This window comes from Rhipicephalus microplus, chromosome 2 (assembly GCF_043290135.1).
Source record: "Rhipicephalus microplus isolate Deutch F79 chromosome 2, USDA_Rmic, whole genome shotgun sequence".
Taxonomy (NCBI): Eukaryota; Metazoa; Arthropoda; class Arachnida; order Ixodida; family Ixodidae; genus Rhipicephalus; species Rhipicephalus microplus.
The window spans coordinates 190,067,288-190,087,596 of NC_134701.1; the positions used below are offsets into that span (position 1 = coordinate 190,067,288).

At 44.8% G+C, this 20,309-nt stretch overlaps 1 protein-coding gene across 1 annotated transcript in view; it reads left to right on the forward strand.

Moving 5' to 3' along the window:
• Nucleotides 1–20,309, forward strand: part of LOC142793044 (uncharacterized) — a 121,997-nt gene that overhangs the window by 92,571 nt on the left and 9,117 nt on the right. The window contains exons 2-4 of the mRNA XM_075885729.1: nt 7,060–7,178; nt 10,447–10,630; nt 14,849–14,953. Of these exons, the coding sequence (XP_075741844.1) occupies nt 10,526–10,630; nt 14,849–14,953 (210 nt within the window). The 5' untranslated portion in view covers nt 7,060–7,178; nt 10,447–10,525. The remainder of the gene's footprint in view (nt 1–7,059; nt 7,179–10,446; nt 10,631–14,848; nt 14,954–20,309) is intronic.

A 20,309-nucleotide genomic window follows, 5' to 3' on the forward strand; every position in this document is an offset into this window, starting at 1 on the left:
TACTCTAATTCGTTAAACACTTTTTCTAAACACACAATGGGCATTATGAAGCTCTCACCTCTACCTTTTCACTCCACAAAAGAACATCCTTCCTCCTCTCCCTCACTTGATCTACTGTACAGACAAGGCTGTGCTATATTTACCTGCCTTCTCCTTCTTTCCTCTCACCTAATCATCGCTTTCCTTTCCTACCCCATGCCTCAATCACTAAACAGGGCCATGATATGGTTCACCCTCTCCCTCGTACTTTAAGTTCTCCCCTTCACGTCACTCCTAATCATCTTTACTTCATTTTCCCGCCTTCGCTCTCGTTCTTCGCCACGTGGCCGGAGTGAAATGGGGCCCATAAGAATCATCGCTAATTCAATTGTACAATACTCTATTTGTGGGATACATACGATACAGCACGCCGGTGCTCTTCAATATGAGGCCTAGCTGTGTGAACACGCTAGAGACTGTTCAAGCTCAATGCTTACGAAGATGCTTGGGACCATCGCAGAGACTCGGGCTTGTCACATCGGTCTATACGTGTTCTGCGGGCCACTTAGTGTTCACCTTCGATTGCTTAGCCGACACAGACAGCACCCACTATCAGTATTACCCGCCACTCACTCCGAGTGCAGTTTCTCAAGAGTGGTATCGCGGCATGGGAATATTATACCATCAAGGTTTTATCCGCCGAACGTTCCGGCAGTGCCTCCATGAGTCTGGCCTAAACCACCTGTTTGTCCTACGATACCTGGAATTACGAAGTCACTCGTTACTTTGTTTCTTCTGTTGGCCTCGGACAACTGACCCTACATCACATTTATACAACGTACAGTGATTCTCTGCACGTGTACCCCACGGGTCCGCCACACTAAACACCTCCGCCGCAGCCTTTGTCGTCCCAGACATGGATATCGCCCGACGCTTTAAAGTGGACCATAAAACTACATCAACTGCCACAGGGCTTGTCGCTATCCGGGAGTCAATAAGACTTATTTCCGGTGAGCAACCTCGAGCCTGGACGATGTTCCTTGATGCCAAATCCACTTTGCAAACCATCAATTGGATCATGAGGCAAGGTCTGTATTACATCTTGTCTATAGAAATCGCAGAACGTACTTCGGTTGCTTCAACAATTAGCCATCTTATCCCTTTCCTGTAGATTTTTGCGCATAGCGGCGTGAAGATAAACGAAGAGGCAGACGCTGAACCCGAAAATGCCTTAAGCAGTGCCCCTGAAGTACGCATTGCGTTTGCACGAGCTGACACGAACGTCCTGCTTCGCTGCGTGATGCGCAGCTACACACTTCAGCACTAGACCAAATCGGAATGGCCACACCGGCGACTTCAAAAATAGGACCCGGAAATGAGGTTCGCATGCACCCTAAATTTAAACGACAACTCGCAAGTACGATCCACTACATTCGTCTTGGTGTGGCGTACACCAGACGTTATGCACATATTATCGGTCGCAGTGACACCGGTCGTAATTGTGAACACTGTGATGTGCCAGCAGCACTTGAGCACCTATTTTGTGATTGCCCAGCATACGCACGTGAACGACAAACACTTATTTATTCTACTGAACTATATCGCAGTAGGTTATTAAGTGTTGATACCGTTTTGGGCCCTTGGCCACCAACAGTGCATATGTGGTCATAAGAGCAGTTATAGCCTTTTTAGAAGCATCTGGACTATATGCGCTGCTATTAAAGTTTTCTCAGCTAGCAAGAATTCTATATACCCACCTCTCTATTTCATCATCGTAATCCATTAGTCTTTCTTCTCCCCTCTCCCCTCCCCCAGTGTAGAGTAGCAGACTAGAGCAAGCTATCACTCAGGCCGACCTCTCTGTCGTTCTGTAAATAAACGTGTATCTCTTTCTCACACCTTAGGTGGCTGTACTACACTTGCTTTTTCCTGCGTGATGCCGTGCATATATGTGCTGCACGTTTCCTTCGTGATTCCACTTTTCCTTCCTCGTCACGCTCATTTTCCTTACCCGCAACATTACTATGACGTGTTTACAGCACAATGCCATAGATGCTTTTGCCGGCGTGATGACAAACTCGGCTATGCTATATGCTTAAACAACTCCTCTCCCACCAATCGAAAGAATCAACCGTGGGAAAAAAAAAAGGATTTCGCTTGTGAGTTGTCTCAACCAAATGCATCAAGACTGTTTGAGTTTTACAGCGAAAGCTATTATGCGATCACTTTTTTGGTCACGCGCAGTCTCGGCCCGTAACCACGGCGCGCGAAATTGAAAAAAAAAAATCCTGGCACCCTTGCACCAATGACACAGTGGGGCTTGAACATGGGTCCACTGGGTGCCAGCTCAATATTCAACCACTGAGTTACGCCGGTGCTTGTAACTTGTTGTCAAACTTGCCTTAGGGAGCATGACCTAGCACCAATAGCACAGTGAGCTTGAACCCGGGTCTGCTGGGTGCCAGCCCAGTATTCTACCACTGAGCTACACCGGCTTTTTTCTTTATTGCCTTCTGGACTGCAGGTCGAGTCAATCTGACAATCAAACATCTCATCCGTTTGATGCGTCAAACAAAAATATTACATCTTCAACACTGTGGGTAAACTTATGTACATCTCGCACTTTGATAACAGCTTCCACGAAACACTCACGAACAGATAGAACTCTTAAATCACAGTGTCTGTACCATAACATACTACACCAAACCGAATGAAGACCAAGTAAGAAAATAACGTCCAAATGTTCACAGAACTATCACATGACGAAAACCAGATACCTTGTGGAGTAAGATGCAAATCTTCTTTTAAAGTCCTCTGTAAAATGACCCAAAAGAAAATGGCATTCTTATAATCAATAAATACATGTTCAATTGTCTTAGGTTTGTTACACAGGAGACAGCTGCTTCCCCATAATACATACATCACTCTCTCTTCAAGCCACGTTTTCCCTTGCAAGGTTCCCGTATGAAGTTTGAAAAGGAAGTTTGAACATTGGGTGGCATCCACATGTTTTTCACTCACTTTAGTAGGTCTTGTGCATATGACTTTTCATTCTTTGAACAGTAAAGGGGCACCGGAAAAACATTCTGTATTAAGTCTTTCATAAGGCGTTTTTTCCCCTTTAGTTAGGTAATCTATCGAAAACCTTGCTCTTAAAAAACGACTGAGAACACAACTTCGCGCAAGAACGGTGAAAAGGTGTGTCGTTCTCCCCTGTCTGAAGATACGAAGAAGTGAGGCATGTGGTGTAAGAGCTTTGTTTAAAATAAAGAACATAAAAAGAGTCTCACTGGTCTCTTATCAGCAGGAAATGTGATATTACTTGGTTAAGAAACAGATGGCACAAAGACAGCCCTCCTTGCTTAACACGCCGAAACAAGTTCGTTCTAGATGTTCTCTCCCATGTAGAGCTCCAGATGAACGTGACGAATATCCTGTGAATTTTATGAATGCTTTTACGCGTACAACTAAGTACTTGTAAAAGGTACATAATTTTAGCAGCCAGAAACACGTTACATACAGCAGACCGAGAGAAAACTGATAAGTCACGACCGCCCCATCCTTCGGCTGTCGCGCGCAGTTATTCCGCCCTCTTATGCCAAAACGCTTCATTGTCTTGATACTTGTCCAATGGTTACCCCCAGGTAAAGACTAGGTGTCGTAAGCCACTGAATATTTTCAAAGGAACTGGGCGTGAGGTCCCAGTTATACCATGACTTAAACCAATGTTTTTTTCTTCATTCAATAGGCTTCCACTCGTGTCACAAAACCTTTCAGTGATTCTTAATCAGTCATTTTCTATCAACAGCAAAAAGGGCAGTATCGTCGGCGTGTGCCAAAACACGCACTTCACATGACTGCAACCTGGAACCATTAATCCCTGTGTTGTGAATCACTTTTCGACACAGTAGCTTTAAAAATATAGCAAAAAGCAAAGGCCTTAAAGGGCACCCCTGGCGCAACGAGGAAAGTACCTGCATGCGCTGTGAGAGTTCGCCATTTACAATTAAATTTGTGGTTGAACTTTTGTATGCCGATATATTACCTCTACATAAGATCGCGCCAAGACCAACGTAGTGAGCTAGCGTGAAGAGTATATCGTGAGGAACCATGTCGAAAGCCTTGGCTAGATCAATTTGTAACATGGCTACTTTCAGTAGTGCAGCGTCACAATACTCCAAAATTCTCCTGGCGACATGAATATTCATGAATAAGCTCCTACGCTTGATGCAGCAAGTCTGATGTGGCCTGACCAACTTGTATATAACTCTTTACAACCTCCTAGCCAGAACTGTCATAAACACATTATATTCTACGTTTGTTTACGTGATTGACCTGTATTTTGTCACTTTGCGTAAAACATGTTTCTCTTTTCCTTTAGAAATCAGCACAGTGTGCGCCCAAATAAATGATGGAGGCAGAGTTAGTTCCTCGATCTAAAGACTCTGAAAAAACCTCATGCAATGTGGTGGCCATATCCTCCTTGAACGCCGTGTAAAAGGCGGAATTAATGGCATCTAGACCGGGCGATTTGCCCATGCCAAGATCATCGATAGCTTTCTCAATTTTTCCTATACTAATAAACTTGTCCAATAAATTTGTGTCCTCAGCATTTCTATGAAGAATTCAACTACAAAACCCGGCTTCTTTGGCTCGCGATAAGCAAACAATTCTTGATAGTAGCTTTCAGAAGCTTTCGTGACATCTTTATGTTCTCTCAATATTTTATCATTCAATTCTATCTCTGGTATGTCGAGAGCTCGAGCGTGTCCTTTTTATCTGACAAGGCTCGCTTTGTCGGGGTTTTACCCACGAGGTATCTCTCAGCTCTTGCGCGTATAATTGCGCCTTTATATTTATCCTCTCCAAGACATTCAGTTTTGTTTTGGACAACCTGCAGTTGACGTGTAAATAAGCCCGGGTTTTCTGCTTCAATTTTCACCAAATCATTTAGCTCTGCCCGTAGCTCGCGTTCCTGTTTTCGAGCTTGATACTGCATGTGGAAACCACACTCTATTGCCATCATTTTTATTCATTGCTCAAATAATTCCCATCTTTCCGTCGCACTCCTTTCTGCGCTTTTGAAAGAATTGATGATTTACTTCTTTGTCTTATCAAGAAACCCTTCATGCGTAAATTATCTTAGTATGCAGTTTTCAAGTTTCCCATACAACCTGAACTACACCGATGCTTGTGATTTGTTGTCAAGCTTGCCTTACGTAGACTTGATGTCGGGAAAGCAATTGCGTTAATACAAGTTATAAAGCGTTTTACAACAACGAAAGAACAACCAGTCGTTTCACAATGCGAATAGCGTAACGAGTGGGCCGTCCAATGCTCTAAACCATCGCAAAAGCTCGTTATTGTTCCCCTATTAACTGTAGGGCATACCCACTTCCTCATCGTCGTCAGCCACTGCATGGACAATTGGTACTAAATTCCTTGCAATTGTTTAGTGGATACCGCGCTTCTCAGAATAATGACGAAAAATATCATAAGGAATGCCGGCCTACTACCCAAAAGTTTATTATTAATGCCCTAGTGGGTACCAAGCAAGTGTGCTTGCAGTAGTTACCTAATGAGTGTTTTGAAAAGGCTCTGAAAGGCCGCTCTTCTAGCTTTCGTTGTTACTGTGCTGCACCTACCGCGAAGGCCTGGTGTTTTTTTATTTTAGTCTGGTGCGAGCAAGTTGAAGATCATCAGCCTAAAGTATGAACTGTTTTTAGTCTTCATCCATGGTAGGTTGTGATCGTAAGAATGTCGTGGACTGTTAAGTGGTGGGTTTCCTGGAAGTTGCTTATCACGGCTCTAAAGGCATGCCTAACGTTATCTCTGTTATATTCGTACCAGTTTCTTTAACATAGCATTAGACGTCCCTTGTCGTATCTGAACTCACGTACATACATAGCATTTTTTGATTGACAGCCGAGCTCGGAAGCTTTGGTTGTCATAATGCCACTGACAGCATAAGTAAATGAATGAACGAATAAATGAATATATCGACAAATAAATAAAAAATAAAAAAATTTTCACTGTGCACAAAATTTTGATTTTCGCAGTAGTGGAATCCTGCTTGTTCTGTCCACACATCAATTCGCATAAGTTTATCAGTCGATTTAGGGGTTCATATACTCATGGGTTCATAAACTCATGAGTATGATCTCTTACATGCGTGAAAACATACAAATTTTACATGTGATCCCAACGGGTTGGTGTGGAATTATTGGCTTACAAACGTGACCGTTTGGGTGTGTTATTCACACATCATAGAAATTAAGAGCACGCAAGACGAGCACAGAAAAGAGGTTGTGACACACAAGCGCTGATTGTTTCAAGCCAGCGCCTGTGTGTCTCAGCTCCTTGTTTTTCGTTCTTTTGCACACTTTTCGCTTTATCGTGAATTAGGTATAGACATGACGGCTACGAACGTGTTACCCGTAATTCACTGCAACGTTGCCCTCTCGGCAGTGTGTAATAATCGAGTTTTAGAGAATATTTGTTCACTTTTCTCCGATGTATATATATATATATATATATATATATATATATATATATATATATATATATATATATATATGTTATTCGCACGATCTGTGTCATAACGAAATTCACCTCGGTTGATCAGTAGCTATAGTGCTCAGCTGCTGACCATAGCGTGGTCTTGGTACGGAAAACATCAGATATTATTATTGAGCCAGAAAAAAAACGTACTCCGCACGCTTTAGGCGACATACGTATACTTTCCTTACCTTGTTACAATAATAATATCTAGCGTTTTACGTCACAATACCAGGATATGAATATGAGAGACGCCGTAGTTGAGTGCTCCAGACATTTCGACCGCCTGGTGTTATTTAACTTGCACTAAAATAGCACAGCGCATGGGCCTCTACCACTTCGCCTTCATTGAAATGTGACTGCCACAACCGGGATCGCACCCGCGAACTCCAAGTCAGCAGCCGGGTACCGTAACGACTGCTCCACTGAGGCGGACTTTTGTTGTATTAAATCTTCATGTTGTCTTTTACACGATACAAAAACAACTAGTGCGCTTATGTCTTGTTGCAACTGGTCGTACAGGCTGTACTGGAGGCGCCTGGACTCTCGATACGGCAACTGTTACTGCCTCAACTGTCATGGGCAGGAGCAACACAACGCCTCCATCTTCAACTACCACACCGTTTCGGCACCAAACGCCGGTGAGAGAAATGACTATATGCAATTTGCCACAGCGAACTGTGTGCCGTCAACACTGTGATATTGCACGAAGCTGCTCAAAATATGTATCTATTTCTCGAAGGACTTCCGGTAGAGATGCTCGCTTCCAAGATGCCAAAAGACGTTATGGAGGGTAATTTAGAGTTGTCACGGTAGCTATGCTTGATTAGTTTGACGTTATCAGTCAGTTATTCGGTAAATAAAACATCAATTTCATGAACAAAAACGCGCTTCTACTAGAATTATTCACAGCGATAGGCTAAAGTAGCTAGTGTCGGGTTCAGTACTATGTGCAATGATGCATCAACAGTTAAGCTAAGACTAAAGGAGAAAAAAAATCGTATGCACATTCATCTTTCAAATTTAGCTTGGACATTCTTTCTTTTACCCTGCGTAACTCTGGCGGCATTCAACATGTGAAGATGTCGGATAGCATAGTATTTTTTTAAAGATCAAGTTTCCTAGAGTATGTCGAAACACACGCGCACATGCATGCATATGCCGTCAGCTATAGTGAACAACGAAAGTATGTTTACAGCTTCAAGAACGTGCAATGAAGTCAATGTTTCACAGCAGAATATCTGGGTGATCGGAGAGTGAGTGGCGTGACTCAAATTCAAAGGCTGGGCGTGGGAAGAGAATATACGCTTCGATGCGTATATCTAACGAAAGCGATTGATGAAGCTAACAAAGAAAAGGCGAAAGACTGCTGTAGTGTCAACTCAGGCTACCCACACACCCCTGAAGTAAGAAAAGCATGCCTGTTACGTCTCATAATGGAGGCTTGACGATCACCACGTAGGTGAAGCACTCACGAAAACATAACTGTCCCATAAATCACCCACAAGTTGAAATTTAGTTGGTGTTGCTGTTGCTCACGAGTCTACAGTGAACACTTAGTCATGAAATTTTTTTGCAATAGTGCCACAATAGCGTACTTACACGCATTTGATGATATAAATAATCCCTCGCTTGTTTTGCCATTTTTTTTGTTATGCAGCGTTCGCCAACTCGTCTCTCATACTGGGCGAGTGCTGAAATTCACAGACAGGAGAAGCGATTGTTTCTGGAAATTTGCGGGGTGCCCGCGACTCGTCGCGCTGCTGCGTTTGGCATTGTGGATTGTGACGGCATCAGGAATTTAAATCTGAACGTTTGCTTGAAACGTTACAATATTATCAAAATTAGTTTAGGGGCCCTTTAAGAAAGTAGAGTTTGAAGCACCAGCACAAGCTATATTTATTTTGAAGCCATATTATTTGCTGGAAGTGATTGGACAGACAAAAAAAAAGTTCGGAAAAGCACATTCACGCCAAGAATACTGTTAGATATTGTTTTAGTGAAGAACAGCAAGTACCCAAAAATATTTAAAAAAAGCTCCATGAGGGCAGCGTTTCCAGGTAAAAAAAAATCAAGCACTATTCTGGCACCTTCAGCATTGTCCTTCGCTTGTCTGAATTTAAAATATTGTGAATGTCTAGGGACCGCGCTGACATACGTTGTCTACCCAGCTCCAACTCAACATAACTTTGACGCGTGGAGATAACAGCTAGAAGAAGCTGCTTGCGAACTGTTTAAGTACTTAATTTGAAACTGAAGGGAGATAATTCTGACAGCTGGTTTCTTTGTCTGACATCCAGAAGATAATGAAGCCAAGGAAGGTATAGAATACGTTAATTTTACTGTTTAAGTGTATTGCATATGGGACACTGATGGGGAGAAAACAAAGTGGACGGAAAGACAACTTGCCGTCAGCAGGGATCTAACCTGCAACCTTCAGATTGCAAACCCGGTGCTCTTACCAATGGAGCTACGGCGGCGGTGATCTTTTCGTTCACTTTGTGTGCTATTTATGCTCATGCGAACTCTACGAGTCTCGTTCCGGCCATAGGTCAGCAAAAAATTTAGAGCTCACTCATGAACCACTCCTCGCCCATACGGCTCACTCGAACTCACCCTTACCTGGGTGTTTCCTGAACCGCTCTCCTCATTCGGATTCAGACTTTAGTAAATTTTTCTCGATCGAACTCAGTCGCACTGAAACTGATGAAAGCATTACTCACTTGAACTCTCCCGGACTCCGACTCACGGCTCTGACTATGGGTGAATCAACTCATGAGTCCTTTAGCGCTCCATTAGCTGTTCGTACGAGGCGTCAATACTTTTCAACACCAATATCTCGAGTGATCGGGACTTTACTTGACGCTTTGATCTTGTATTTTTAAATACGAGTTATTAGTGGTAGCACCACTAAGGGCATTTTATTGAAAGGGATGTTTTACACAAGATGTTTTCAACAAGCCCTTCTCAAACAAGAGAATGGAGAAAAGGTCCACCCACCTCTCTCTCTGAATAACTCAGACATCGATTCATATAATATTGAGCGGTTATATGAACGCTACTGCGTTGATGTGGGAGTACATGTAACTAGTATAAACCTGAGCTGACGCAAAGCTGATAGTGATGCTGAAGTCGATGGGACAAGAGGTTCGCAAAACAATGTGGAGCTCACTCTGACTTACTCACGAATTATACCTCACCCTCAGGGCTCACTCGTACTCACACTCATTAAAGTTTTCCTCCACTGGACTCACTCGAACTCACTTTCCCTTAAATTTCTCCAAATCACACTCACTAGGACTCAGACTCACGGCTCAATCTGAGTTTGAGTGAGCCTGAGTGTATTGACTCTTGAGTGAGTTCGTTGACTTATGGTTCTCGCAGAACTTATGCCTTTATTCAGATAGTATGCGAGGGCTTATCGGTCAAATTTCCACTAGTTAAACGTTTGTGACGCCAGCTGGCGAAGAAAAAAAGTGCTTCACATTCGCCGTCATGGAAGCATGCGTCGCTGACCAACACTTAGAAATACCCTACAAAGTGGACGTGGGGACGGATACTACCGTAGCTCATCGGGGAAGAGCATCGGACGCATAATCGAACGGTTGCAGGTTCGGTTCCTGCCAACGCCAAGTTGTATTTTAGTCCACTTTGATTACATCAATTTTATATCACAATGCCTACAATACACTTAAAACAGCGTAATTAACGCCTCTGATACTTTCCTTGGCTTCATTAGGTGCGAGATTTTATTTGAAACTGCACTTGAGACTGCTTAAAGAGCGAACGCACTTTACTCAACTTACGTCTTTCCTTGCAGCTCATTAGCTGCCCCGCCTCCAGCCCATTGTATTGCACGCTAACTGTTACTAAGTTTTCATTTTTGCGCCACGTTATTACCTCAACAAGGAGAAGCAAAGACGATGACGCAGGCCTGACACTTACACTGGACGTGCAACCGCAAGACTACCTGCCGACCAGCACTGCCATGGGTTTTTTGGTTATGGTGCACGGACGTGGCTTCAGGGCTGATGCGTGCGCCAACTCCGTCTTTGCACAGCCTGGTTACATCACATACATCGGCCTGATACAGGTGTGTACTGGCGTACACTGAACTAGTTAGCATTTATTATTGAATCACTAGTTAATTATTCGTTCATTAATAATTATTGAATTATTCTTATGATGTGAAGTCTTTTGTAGATACGTGGGCCAAGTTTTATTTTAAAGGGAACCTGAATAAAGCGAAAGAAAAACTTACCATATTTCACGTCGTTGATAAAGCAGTGCATGCGCACGAGCCAACTCGTAATAAAGATAACGGTGGAGAGAAGGCAATGGCTGATTATTTCTTTACTTGTTGCCAAAAACATATACTATGAGATTTAGTTCGTAAATGCCACATTGGTTGTCACGTCTAAAACAACTGCAATGGCTTCAGTGGAGCAAGAAAATTCAGAACACAATCCTCGCGGCAAAGAGGTAAGAAAACAAACGATTCCGAGAAAAATCTCCACTAACGCACGCCATCGGTCACTGCCTCCTTGCTTCAGTGCCCGCGTATACAGGCTGTCAGCTTAACGATTGAAGTACAGTGACACTGCTTTCCCCAATGGTAAGACAAACGAAGGCATTCCATTCCATTCGTTGTCAGAATCACACTAGCATTTTCAAGAAACCACGCTTAGTTTAGTACAGATGGCGCGGCTTGCTGCATTCTTATTATTGCATTCCGTCATCTAAATGCCGGTTGTCAGAGAGGCATAAGGTTCTGACGTCGTGCGTCCACAAGTGAATGACATCATCTCTATCTGAGTCACCATAGCCGCGTGAAGTGCTACCGCAGGGGAGCTAAATGGTCTGCTGACTTGTTTTATGCCTCGTGATGGATGTGCCTTTCGTAGTAAGCGGCCCAACACAAGTTTCCTTCTCCGTCATCATGATTGTGGCGGAACGGTGGCAGGGGGAACGATATGACGGAAATATTCAGATGTCCAACAACAAACCAGCCGTGTGAAATGTCGAAATTTGGCCGTTGTGTGTCAAAACAAGCTCCCTCATTCTTTATCACCAAAGTATTGACTTTAAAAATTAACTAATATTATCTACCAGCATCACTGAGGCAGTGTTATTGCACATATGGAATAGCAAGTTGTCATGCAATCATGTTTTGAACGAAAATAACTGTTGATTACAATACTCCCTCACGCAGCTGTTCTCGACACTATGAGAGTAGCATGGTTTTAAGTGTACTGCGCTATGAGTGTACTGCAGCTATAAGTGTACTGCGTTTTGCGTTCCGCAGATCGTGGAACGTAAAGTAGGGAACGGAATTCGGGAATGCATGCGTTCATTGTAATTCATTCACCCTTGTGCTAATAATTGGCTCGGTCAGGCAGCAGGACGACGCAAAACGGGCGACTGAACTAGAGCATATTAATGGCAATATGCGTATTACATATAGCTCAGTTCATTCCGCTGATGAAAAATTTGCAGATAAGAATGTATAATGATCCATGCAACGACCTACGCGCACAAAATCAAATCATTGTCAACCATCATCATGATAACCTATAAAATCTCGACGAATGCCTCTTTCTTGTCTTAAACATGAATATTGGGCCTCTCACCCTGCTCATCGAAACAGCGGAAAGCACGGAACTGCTCACACTTATAAATCGAATCTATTGGTCTTGTCAGCAGGCTGATGTTTTACTCGACAAAGTGTGTGTTGTGCCGATAAATATTGATTTCTTATTTTTTACGTCTAAGATTAGGTGCCTATACTGTCCATTAATCGCGTGGGGCAGCTGTTAGAAGGCCTGTATCTTATTTTTTACATATATTTCTACTCAAACTCTTCTAAGGCCTTTCTTTTCCCTCCTCCCCCTCCATGCATAATAGCTACAGGCGTATATACGTTGTTTGAACACTCTGCATACAACAAAGACGTTTCTCTCTCTCTCAACGGTGTACAACACTGGTGGGGGATATTGAGAAAGCTTATTATTACGGGCCCAGTAGCCAGCAGTGCTAGTGGTGCTAGTGGTGCGAAATATATTAGAGAAGTGAGTTGGGCTAGCTAATGCGTACTTAGTACAGGCATAACTAATTAACACGAAACTTTATTGCGGCAAGGCTTGAAGGCTATTCACGGCAATTGAATTTTTTGACGATCTTTGAAGGGGCTGAATCATATAATTCAAGATTGTTATTTTTTACTTCGTAAACAATATGCCATCACTGTCATCACTTTAAACAGCGTATTGTTCGTAAACAACACAGTGATTAAAGTTATGGCAGTGATGGAATATTGTTTACGAAGTAAAAAAAAACAATCCTAAACTATATGATTCAGCCCCCTCAAAGACCGTCAAAGAATGCAATCGCCAAGAAGAGTTTTCGATTAAACCTAACGTGATTATAGCGGAATCGTAAGCACCCATCTACTGGCATCTCAATAGTGAACCTTAGCCCACAAGAACTTGCCTTGAAACATTAGAGTACACTATTCTTGAGAATACTCTTGATTTCATAAACCCATTGCATTAAAATGAAAAAAAAATCATCCACATAACTCAACAATTTAACAACGAACGTTTTGTCAACGCACGCGTGTATTGCCAAAGTTGAAAAAAAAACAAATGACTTAAAAGCTGCGCGAAGTGTGAAACAATACAATGACCCTTTTAACAGAGCCTGGTATCACCATTAGAATAAAAATAGTGTAAGAAAAAGATAATTAAAATCTAAACATTTCCATGAAATTGTCATTAGAGATCCACGAAATGCTCTGAAAGGCAACATGACCAAAATTTTTTACGCGTCGCCTAAGCCCACTGCGTGTATTCACTTAAGGCTACATAGTGGCTGCACAGCACGTTCGAAAAAATTTCGTGCACCAAGTGTTTGAAGTATGTGCACTAGGGACAAGACGTCGCTATCGTGTTCAACTACTATAAAGGCAAGCCTTAAGGATGCCCCAATTTCTGACGCTTGAGGATATGCATGGCAGGCTACAGTGTCATCCTTTTTGACACCAGTTCCGATGAAAGCAAGGAAGGTACCTTGGGAACTTCGAAGCACCATTTAAGCATAATATGAATGATCGCAGGGCCTTAATAATATTTGTGTAGTGAAGAGTAGACTGTATGACCACCTGCTGCTTCCTATCAGCACCAGTCTGCGATTCTGCTCGCTCTGACTGCTTATTTGAGCAGTGAAGCTCTTTAAAACTAGACGTGATTGGCGAGCGCATCTTATCAGACAGCTGTAATCATGATAAATTAGTATTTGCCACAAAAATTGGGTAAGTCCCGCTACTCAACACCAGTCCAGCAAAAATGAAGAAGGCGACTGTTCGAGTGACAAATCACAAACGGGTATATGCCATAGAAATAGGGTAAATACCACAACGCAGAACTTCCATCTAAAACGAAGAAGGCAGCACTTCACCCAAGAAATGATGGCGGAGCGATGGCGACGAGCTGAAGACTCCGAGTACGCACAACGAGAGTACGCTAGGCAGCGGGAAAGGCAATGGCTACTGGTGTGTACGGATAGCTTTTCGTTTGACAACGCTTGCCGCGGCTGTGAAGCTAGCGGACTTAGGATGTGGTGGACTTTCCTCCGTAGGCGACGCCGACGAGCTGCATCCGGTGTACTGCATCTTTGCTTGTAGGTGAAGTGAAAAAGAGCGACAGAAGCCAGAAAATCACAAAACCTGAGAGACCATAAAACAAATTTTTCCATCATGCAAAAACTGATTATTCAATAAATAAAAGCACCAAAAGATGAAATAGTCATGGCTAATTTTTAGTTAACCAGAATCGTATACAAATGTTTCATTAGAGGACTGAATGCTGGGGAGTAATCAAACGAGCGTCATTTGCCTCCTTAGCCTTAGCTGTCCTGGTACAGAAAGTTGTTGCCGAGTATAAGCACCCGTACGGGAGCACACTTCGTCTGAGCGCAGGCTTCTGTCTCCAGAGGTCGGAGATCTGTGGTGTCTCTGAGATTATGTGCGGTTTGTTTAACAACAATTTCTTTTCGTTGAGAATTAACGTAGGGAACAGACTTAACATCACCTATAGCGGAGGCCTAGCAATAACCTAAGGGCAACCTAGAAACGACCAGAAGCCACCAGCTAAGACTTACCTAGAAGCAACCAGATTAGTCTTTGCAAAGGCCCAGTTTTGCAGCTGCAAGCCGCGGCTTAGTTCAAGCCTCGTCAATTTTTTCTGCCTATTTTTACACTTTTTCGTATTTTGTGAACATCCCCGCCTTACTCTTCTCTCCCTCTCTATTCCAGCGAAGGCGCGCAGCCCTTCCAGAGCCATATCAGCCTTCGTGCAGAGACACCTGGCCCAGCAGGCTCAAGTACTATCTGCAAAACACCACGCGCTACACTCGCGAAGTATGCTCTGCTTTCTAAATCTCATGTATATACGCACTGTATCAATATTTCTTTTCTGGGGCAAGTTACTTTCAAGTTATCCGAACTTAAACAAAATTATTACCACCGTAGCTGCCTTATGGCTCTGCCAATATGATGTTAACCAAATACTCGGGCAGCATGTTTGACTTCTGGCCTTGTCAAATACCTTGCAAACATGGTGGAAGAGAGAAGGCCAGAGTATCACACATTCCCGTCTTTGCCGTGTCGAGTACGTCCTGGATAGCTAATTTACTAGAATGGGCGCCATGGACTCTCACTATTTTCACGACTCCACAGAAAGCTCATGATACACGCCAACCCGAGAACATCTATTAGAACAGCTTTGCTTACATTAGACGTCAAGCTGTTTTGAAGACCCATGGCCAAATTTTTATTATTCACAAAGAGCGGTGCTGTATTGAAGACGACGACGGCTTATGATAAAAACAGTCAGTACTCGCTGCGATCGTCAGGCACTTTTGTTTAGAGAGGGTGCTTAGTCAATGTCTTTAGCCCCTTTAGGTTAACTGCCCACTAAACTTCCATTTCTATACATCCATATTTTTATGTTTTTATTGTCACGATGGTATCAGCACAAAGTTTATTGTTTAGGGCGAAATAACACAGATCAGCGAGTCACGGGAATTTTTTCAACGGCAAGTTCCTGTTGCCTATGCAGGTCCATGCAAGAACCATAAATGAGATGAAAATTCCTGAAAAAGTGGAGCCAACATTTATGCGAGTGATTCTGTATTCGTAAAATCAGCAAATTGAGAAGAGAAGAACATTTATAGGGGCGTTGGTCAAGCGACACACCGTCCTTTTCAAGTATCCATATTCTACTCAGCTTCTACCATGTTAAGAATGAAGGAAGGCAGGGTAAATTTAGGGGCTTGTTTTGTTTGTTAGACAAAATATTAATGAAATATAACTGACACTGATGCCGAAAGGAGTATATGGGATGCTATTAGAAGTAAATGTAATGTAAATGTGAAGAAAGAAAAGTGGACGTAAAGGTAACCTGCCCCCGGCAGTATCCGAACCTGCGACCTTCGGATGACGTGTCCGATGCTCTAGATACTACTGAGCTACGGTATATTATAGTAGATGTTTCGAAGCACACATGTATGGCGTACCATGGCCTCTGACATTGCGTGCCGGCTCGAAGGCATGGTCATGCACGCTCAAAAGAAACGCTTCAGCTGGTGATGAACATGGCGTAACCTACCTCAGCGGCAGCAGTTTTCGCATATAAATGACTTTTTTTGTGCGACATACTGTTACCTACATTCCAGATAGTTCATCGCAAGCCTTTCTGCATACAAGAGCTTTCTGAAACCTTTGAATGCTCTAAATTGGATTATAGTTTGTCCAGAAAATAGCTATTGCCTACATACTGCTTACACACTTACGTTGCTTGGCTTTGTTGCTTGCCTATGTTGCTTGTAGCATACTCTTGTCTTGTGTGCTTTCAATTTTTTAAACATAGGACTGCTTGAAAATATGCCACCAAGAAATGATCCGGTCCAGATGCAAGTGCGAGTCCCAGAATTTGCCCTTCTCTTCACGCGAGGACCGTTTGAAGACGCCTGTGTGTGAGGTTGGTTAATGTCTGCAGATAATATTGATACGTCTATGAAACTGTCACCCCGACACAGCTGAATTGGCACCCAAATGAAGAAGACGACAACGTGGTTGTAGTGGGTTGGACTCTCGAGCTTCTCCCGTTGGCCTGCATGACTGTTCGCTCTTTAAGCCGTTAGCAAAACCAGCTCTCGGTGAATAAATCTTCCCCGTGACATCTTTTGGTGGAAGGTGCGGGTTCTTCACACAATCCGGCTCTGGAACTCCGCAGTGGACGCCAGCTTTCTCCAGCCACGATGCCTGAAACTGGCACTCAGGCCTCGCCACCCACGCCGGCTCCATCACCTGTGATTCCCCCCGATCTTCTCGACCCTGGCACGTTTTCCGGGACGGACAGCACGGACGTCGAAGAATGGCTCGCATTATTCCAGCGCGTCAGCAAGCACTACAGGTGGGACGAAACGCTTATGCTGGCAAATATTCTGTTCTACCTAAGGGGTACGGCACGCGCCTGGTATGAGACGCATGAAGAAGAATTAACCAGCTGGGACACATGCAAGCAAAAGCTTCGCGATTTGTTCGGTCGGTCAGTTGCTCGTCAGATGGCAGCCAGGCAGGACCTCGCGTCGCGTGTTCAATCATCGACGGAGTCGTACGTCACGTACATCCAAGACGTACTGGCACTGTGCCGGAAGACGGACAAAAACATGTCCGAGGCGGACAAGATCAGCAATGTGTTGAAAGGCATTGCTGATGATACTTTCAACATACTAATGTGCAAGAACTGCACCACTGTCGACTCCATCATATCCGAATGCCGACGATTTGAACAAGCAAAAAGCAGGCGAATCACCCACCACATCGCGAGACTACCAAACACTGCTGTGACTTCGTCTTGCGAGGATTCTGCAGCGCCTCGTTCACTTGCGCCTCCTGCCAATATCGCAAGGATTGTTCGCCAGGAGCTGGAAGCCATGGCACCCGCTTCCTATCAGCCCCCTGCGCAAGACCACTGGGCAACAGTCTCGCTCATTCAAGCCGTCGTACGCCAGGATTTTGCTGACTTGGGCGTCCAGGTTCCCCAGCCGCAGCCCATGAGCACTCCTGTCCACAACGCTGACCACCACTCTGCCCCACTTATCGCTGCGGCAGCTTCGACTCCTCGGTTTCCACCACGCTACCGAAATCCATCTGAGTGGCGTACGCACGATGATCGACCCATCTGTTTTTCTTGCTCTCTAGTTGGGCACATCTCCCGCCATTGTCGCAACAGGAGGTATTTCCGGCCAAGCTTTCGTAATGTCGACCGCCGTCAGGACCGTGGACACTATTTGCAACCCGGTTTTTCGGATGACCATATTCAGGACTCTTCAGCTCGCCGTTTATCTCCACGCTCCGAACCGTCCTACGCTGACGTCGTCGCCCAAAGAAACTGGTCAAGCCGCTCGCCGTCACCTCAGGGTCGGCCGTCACGCTCCCCTCAACGCCGCCGCTTTCCGTCACCGGCTTATTCTGGCCATTCCCCGGGAAACTGATGAGTGCAGCTCCTGGAGGTGGCGCTGCGTTGACGACTCGGAACGAAAACCCTCAACCGGCTACAATTTCAAGACGCAATTTACTTCGGGTGTTCATTGATGGCCACGCCGTTACTGCTCTAATTGAAACTGGTGCCCAAGTATCTGTTATGAGTTCTACACTTCGATCTCGCCTGAAAAAAGTTCTCACACCAGCTATGTTCTCTACTGTTCGAGTTGCTAACGGAAGTCGAACATCGGTACTTGGTATGTGCACTGCCCGCGTTACTGTTGCTGGCCACCACACTTCCGTTCTCTTCGCAGTCCTCGATGCTTGCCCACACGACGTCATCCTTGGAATAGACTTCTTAACCATCCACTCCGCCATCATCGATTGTTCTACCGGTATCTTACGGCTCGAATTGCCTTTGCTCTCCGATTTCACTCCTCCAAGTCGCACTCGGCTACGATCCGTGGAGTCTCTACGGCTACCGCCCCAGGCTGCTATGTACGTTCCTCTGTCGCCCTTCCCGTCTGTTCCTGATGGAGACTATCTGGTAGCTCCCCTCATTGATTTGACCCTTACGCACCACATCGCACTACCACATACTATAGTGATTGTTGCTAACAACACGGTGCTACTTCCAGTTCTGAACTTCTCTACGTCGACCCAAGTTCTTCCCCAAGGCATCACTTTAGCCGATCTTTCCACCCTTGATGAATGTTCGATTTGTTCTTTTACACCTGACACTAAGACCATGGCGAAACCTGCCATCACGTCACAAAATAAGGCGTTCCTCGACAAAATGATATCCAGCGACCTCTTACCTTCCCAAATTGCGGCGCTCCGGGGTGTTCTGTTTTCTCACCTGGGTATCTTTGACGTCGACGGCCGTCCCCTAGGCCGCACAAGTGCCGTAACCCACCGCATCGACACCGGCGACGCCAGTCCACTCCACAAACGCCCTTATCGCGTGTCACATGCTGAGCGCCAAGTTATACAGACGGAGGTCGAGAAAATGTTGAGTAAAGACGTCATTGAGCCTTCATCGAGTCCTTGGGCCTCCCTTGTGGTCTTAGTTAAATAGAAGGACAACACCTGGCGCTTTTGCGTCGACTATCGCCACCTGAATCAGATCACCAAGAAGGACGTTTATCCTTTACCCCGAATCGATTATGCACTCGACTGCCTCCACGGTGCCAACTATTTCTCGACCCTTGACCTTCGATCCGGATACTGGCAAATTTCGGTCGACGACCGCGACCGCGAGAAGACAGCATTCATCACACCCGACGGCCTTTACCAATTCAAGGTCATGCCTTTTGGGTTGTGCAATGCCCCGGCTACGTTTGAACGTATGATGGACTCTCTTCTTCGCGGTTTCAAATGGTCGACCTGTCTTTGCTATCTGGATGATGTAATAGTTTTCTCGCCCTCCTTCGAAAGCCACCTGTCTCGTCTCTCGGCAATTCTTGACGTTTTTCGTTGCGCTGGTCTCCAACTGAATTCGTCGAAATGTTCATTTGGACGTCGGCAGATTAAACTACTCGGCCACCTTGTTGACGCCACTGATGTTCAACCCGACCTTGACAAAGTCCGTGCAGTCCGAGAATTCCCGGTTCCGCGTTCCACACAAGAAGTTCGCATTTTTATTGGGCTCTGCTCATACTTTCGCAGCTTTGTCTTCAACTTCGCGGATATTGCTGGGCCCCTCACGGATCTCCTCAAAAAGAATGTGGCCTTCTCTTGGGGAAGGGACCAAGAACATTCCTTCGCGTCGCTAATTACCGCCCTCACCTCACCACCTGTGTTGGCTCATTTTGATCCAACGGCTCGAACAGAGCTTCGCACCGATGCAAGCGGCCATGGCGTTGGTGCTATACTCGCTCAGATATAGAATGGCACCAACCGTGTGATAGCCTACGCTAGCCGCCTTTTGTCGCAAGCGGAACAAAATTATTCTATAACTGAGCGGGAATGCTTAGCCCTCGTTTGGGCTATCGCGAAATTCCGTCCGTACTTATACGGACGTCCGTTCGCAGTCATCACGGACCATCATGCGCTTCGATGGCTGTCGACGCTTAAGGACCCTACAGGAAGACTCGGCCGATGGGCTCTTCGATTACAGGAGTACACGTTCTCGGTTGTTTACAAATCTGGAAAGCTGCACAGCGATGCTAACTGCTTATCCCGGCACCCCGTTGATCCACCTAGCTCCACTGATTTGGAATCCGAT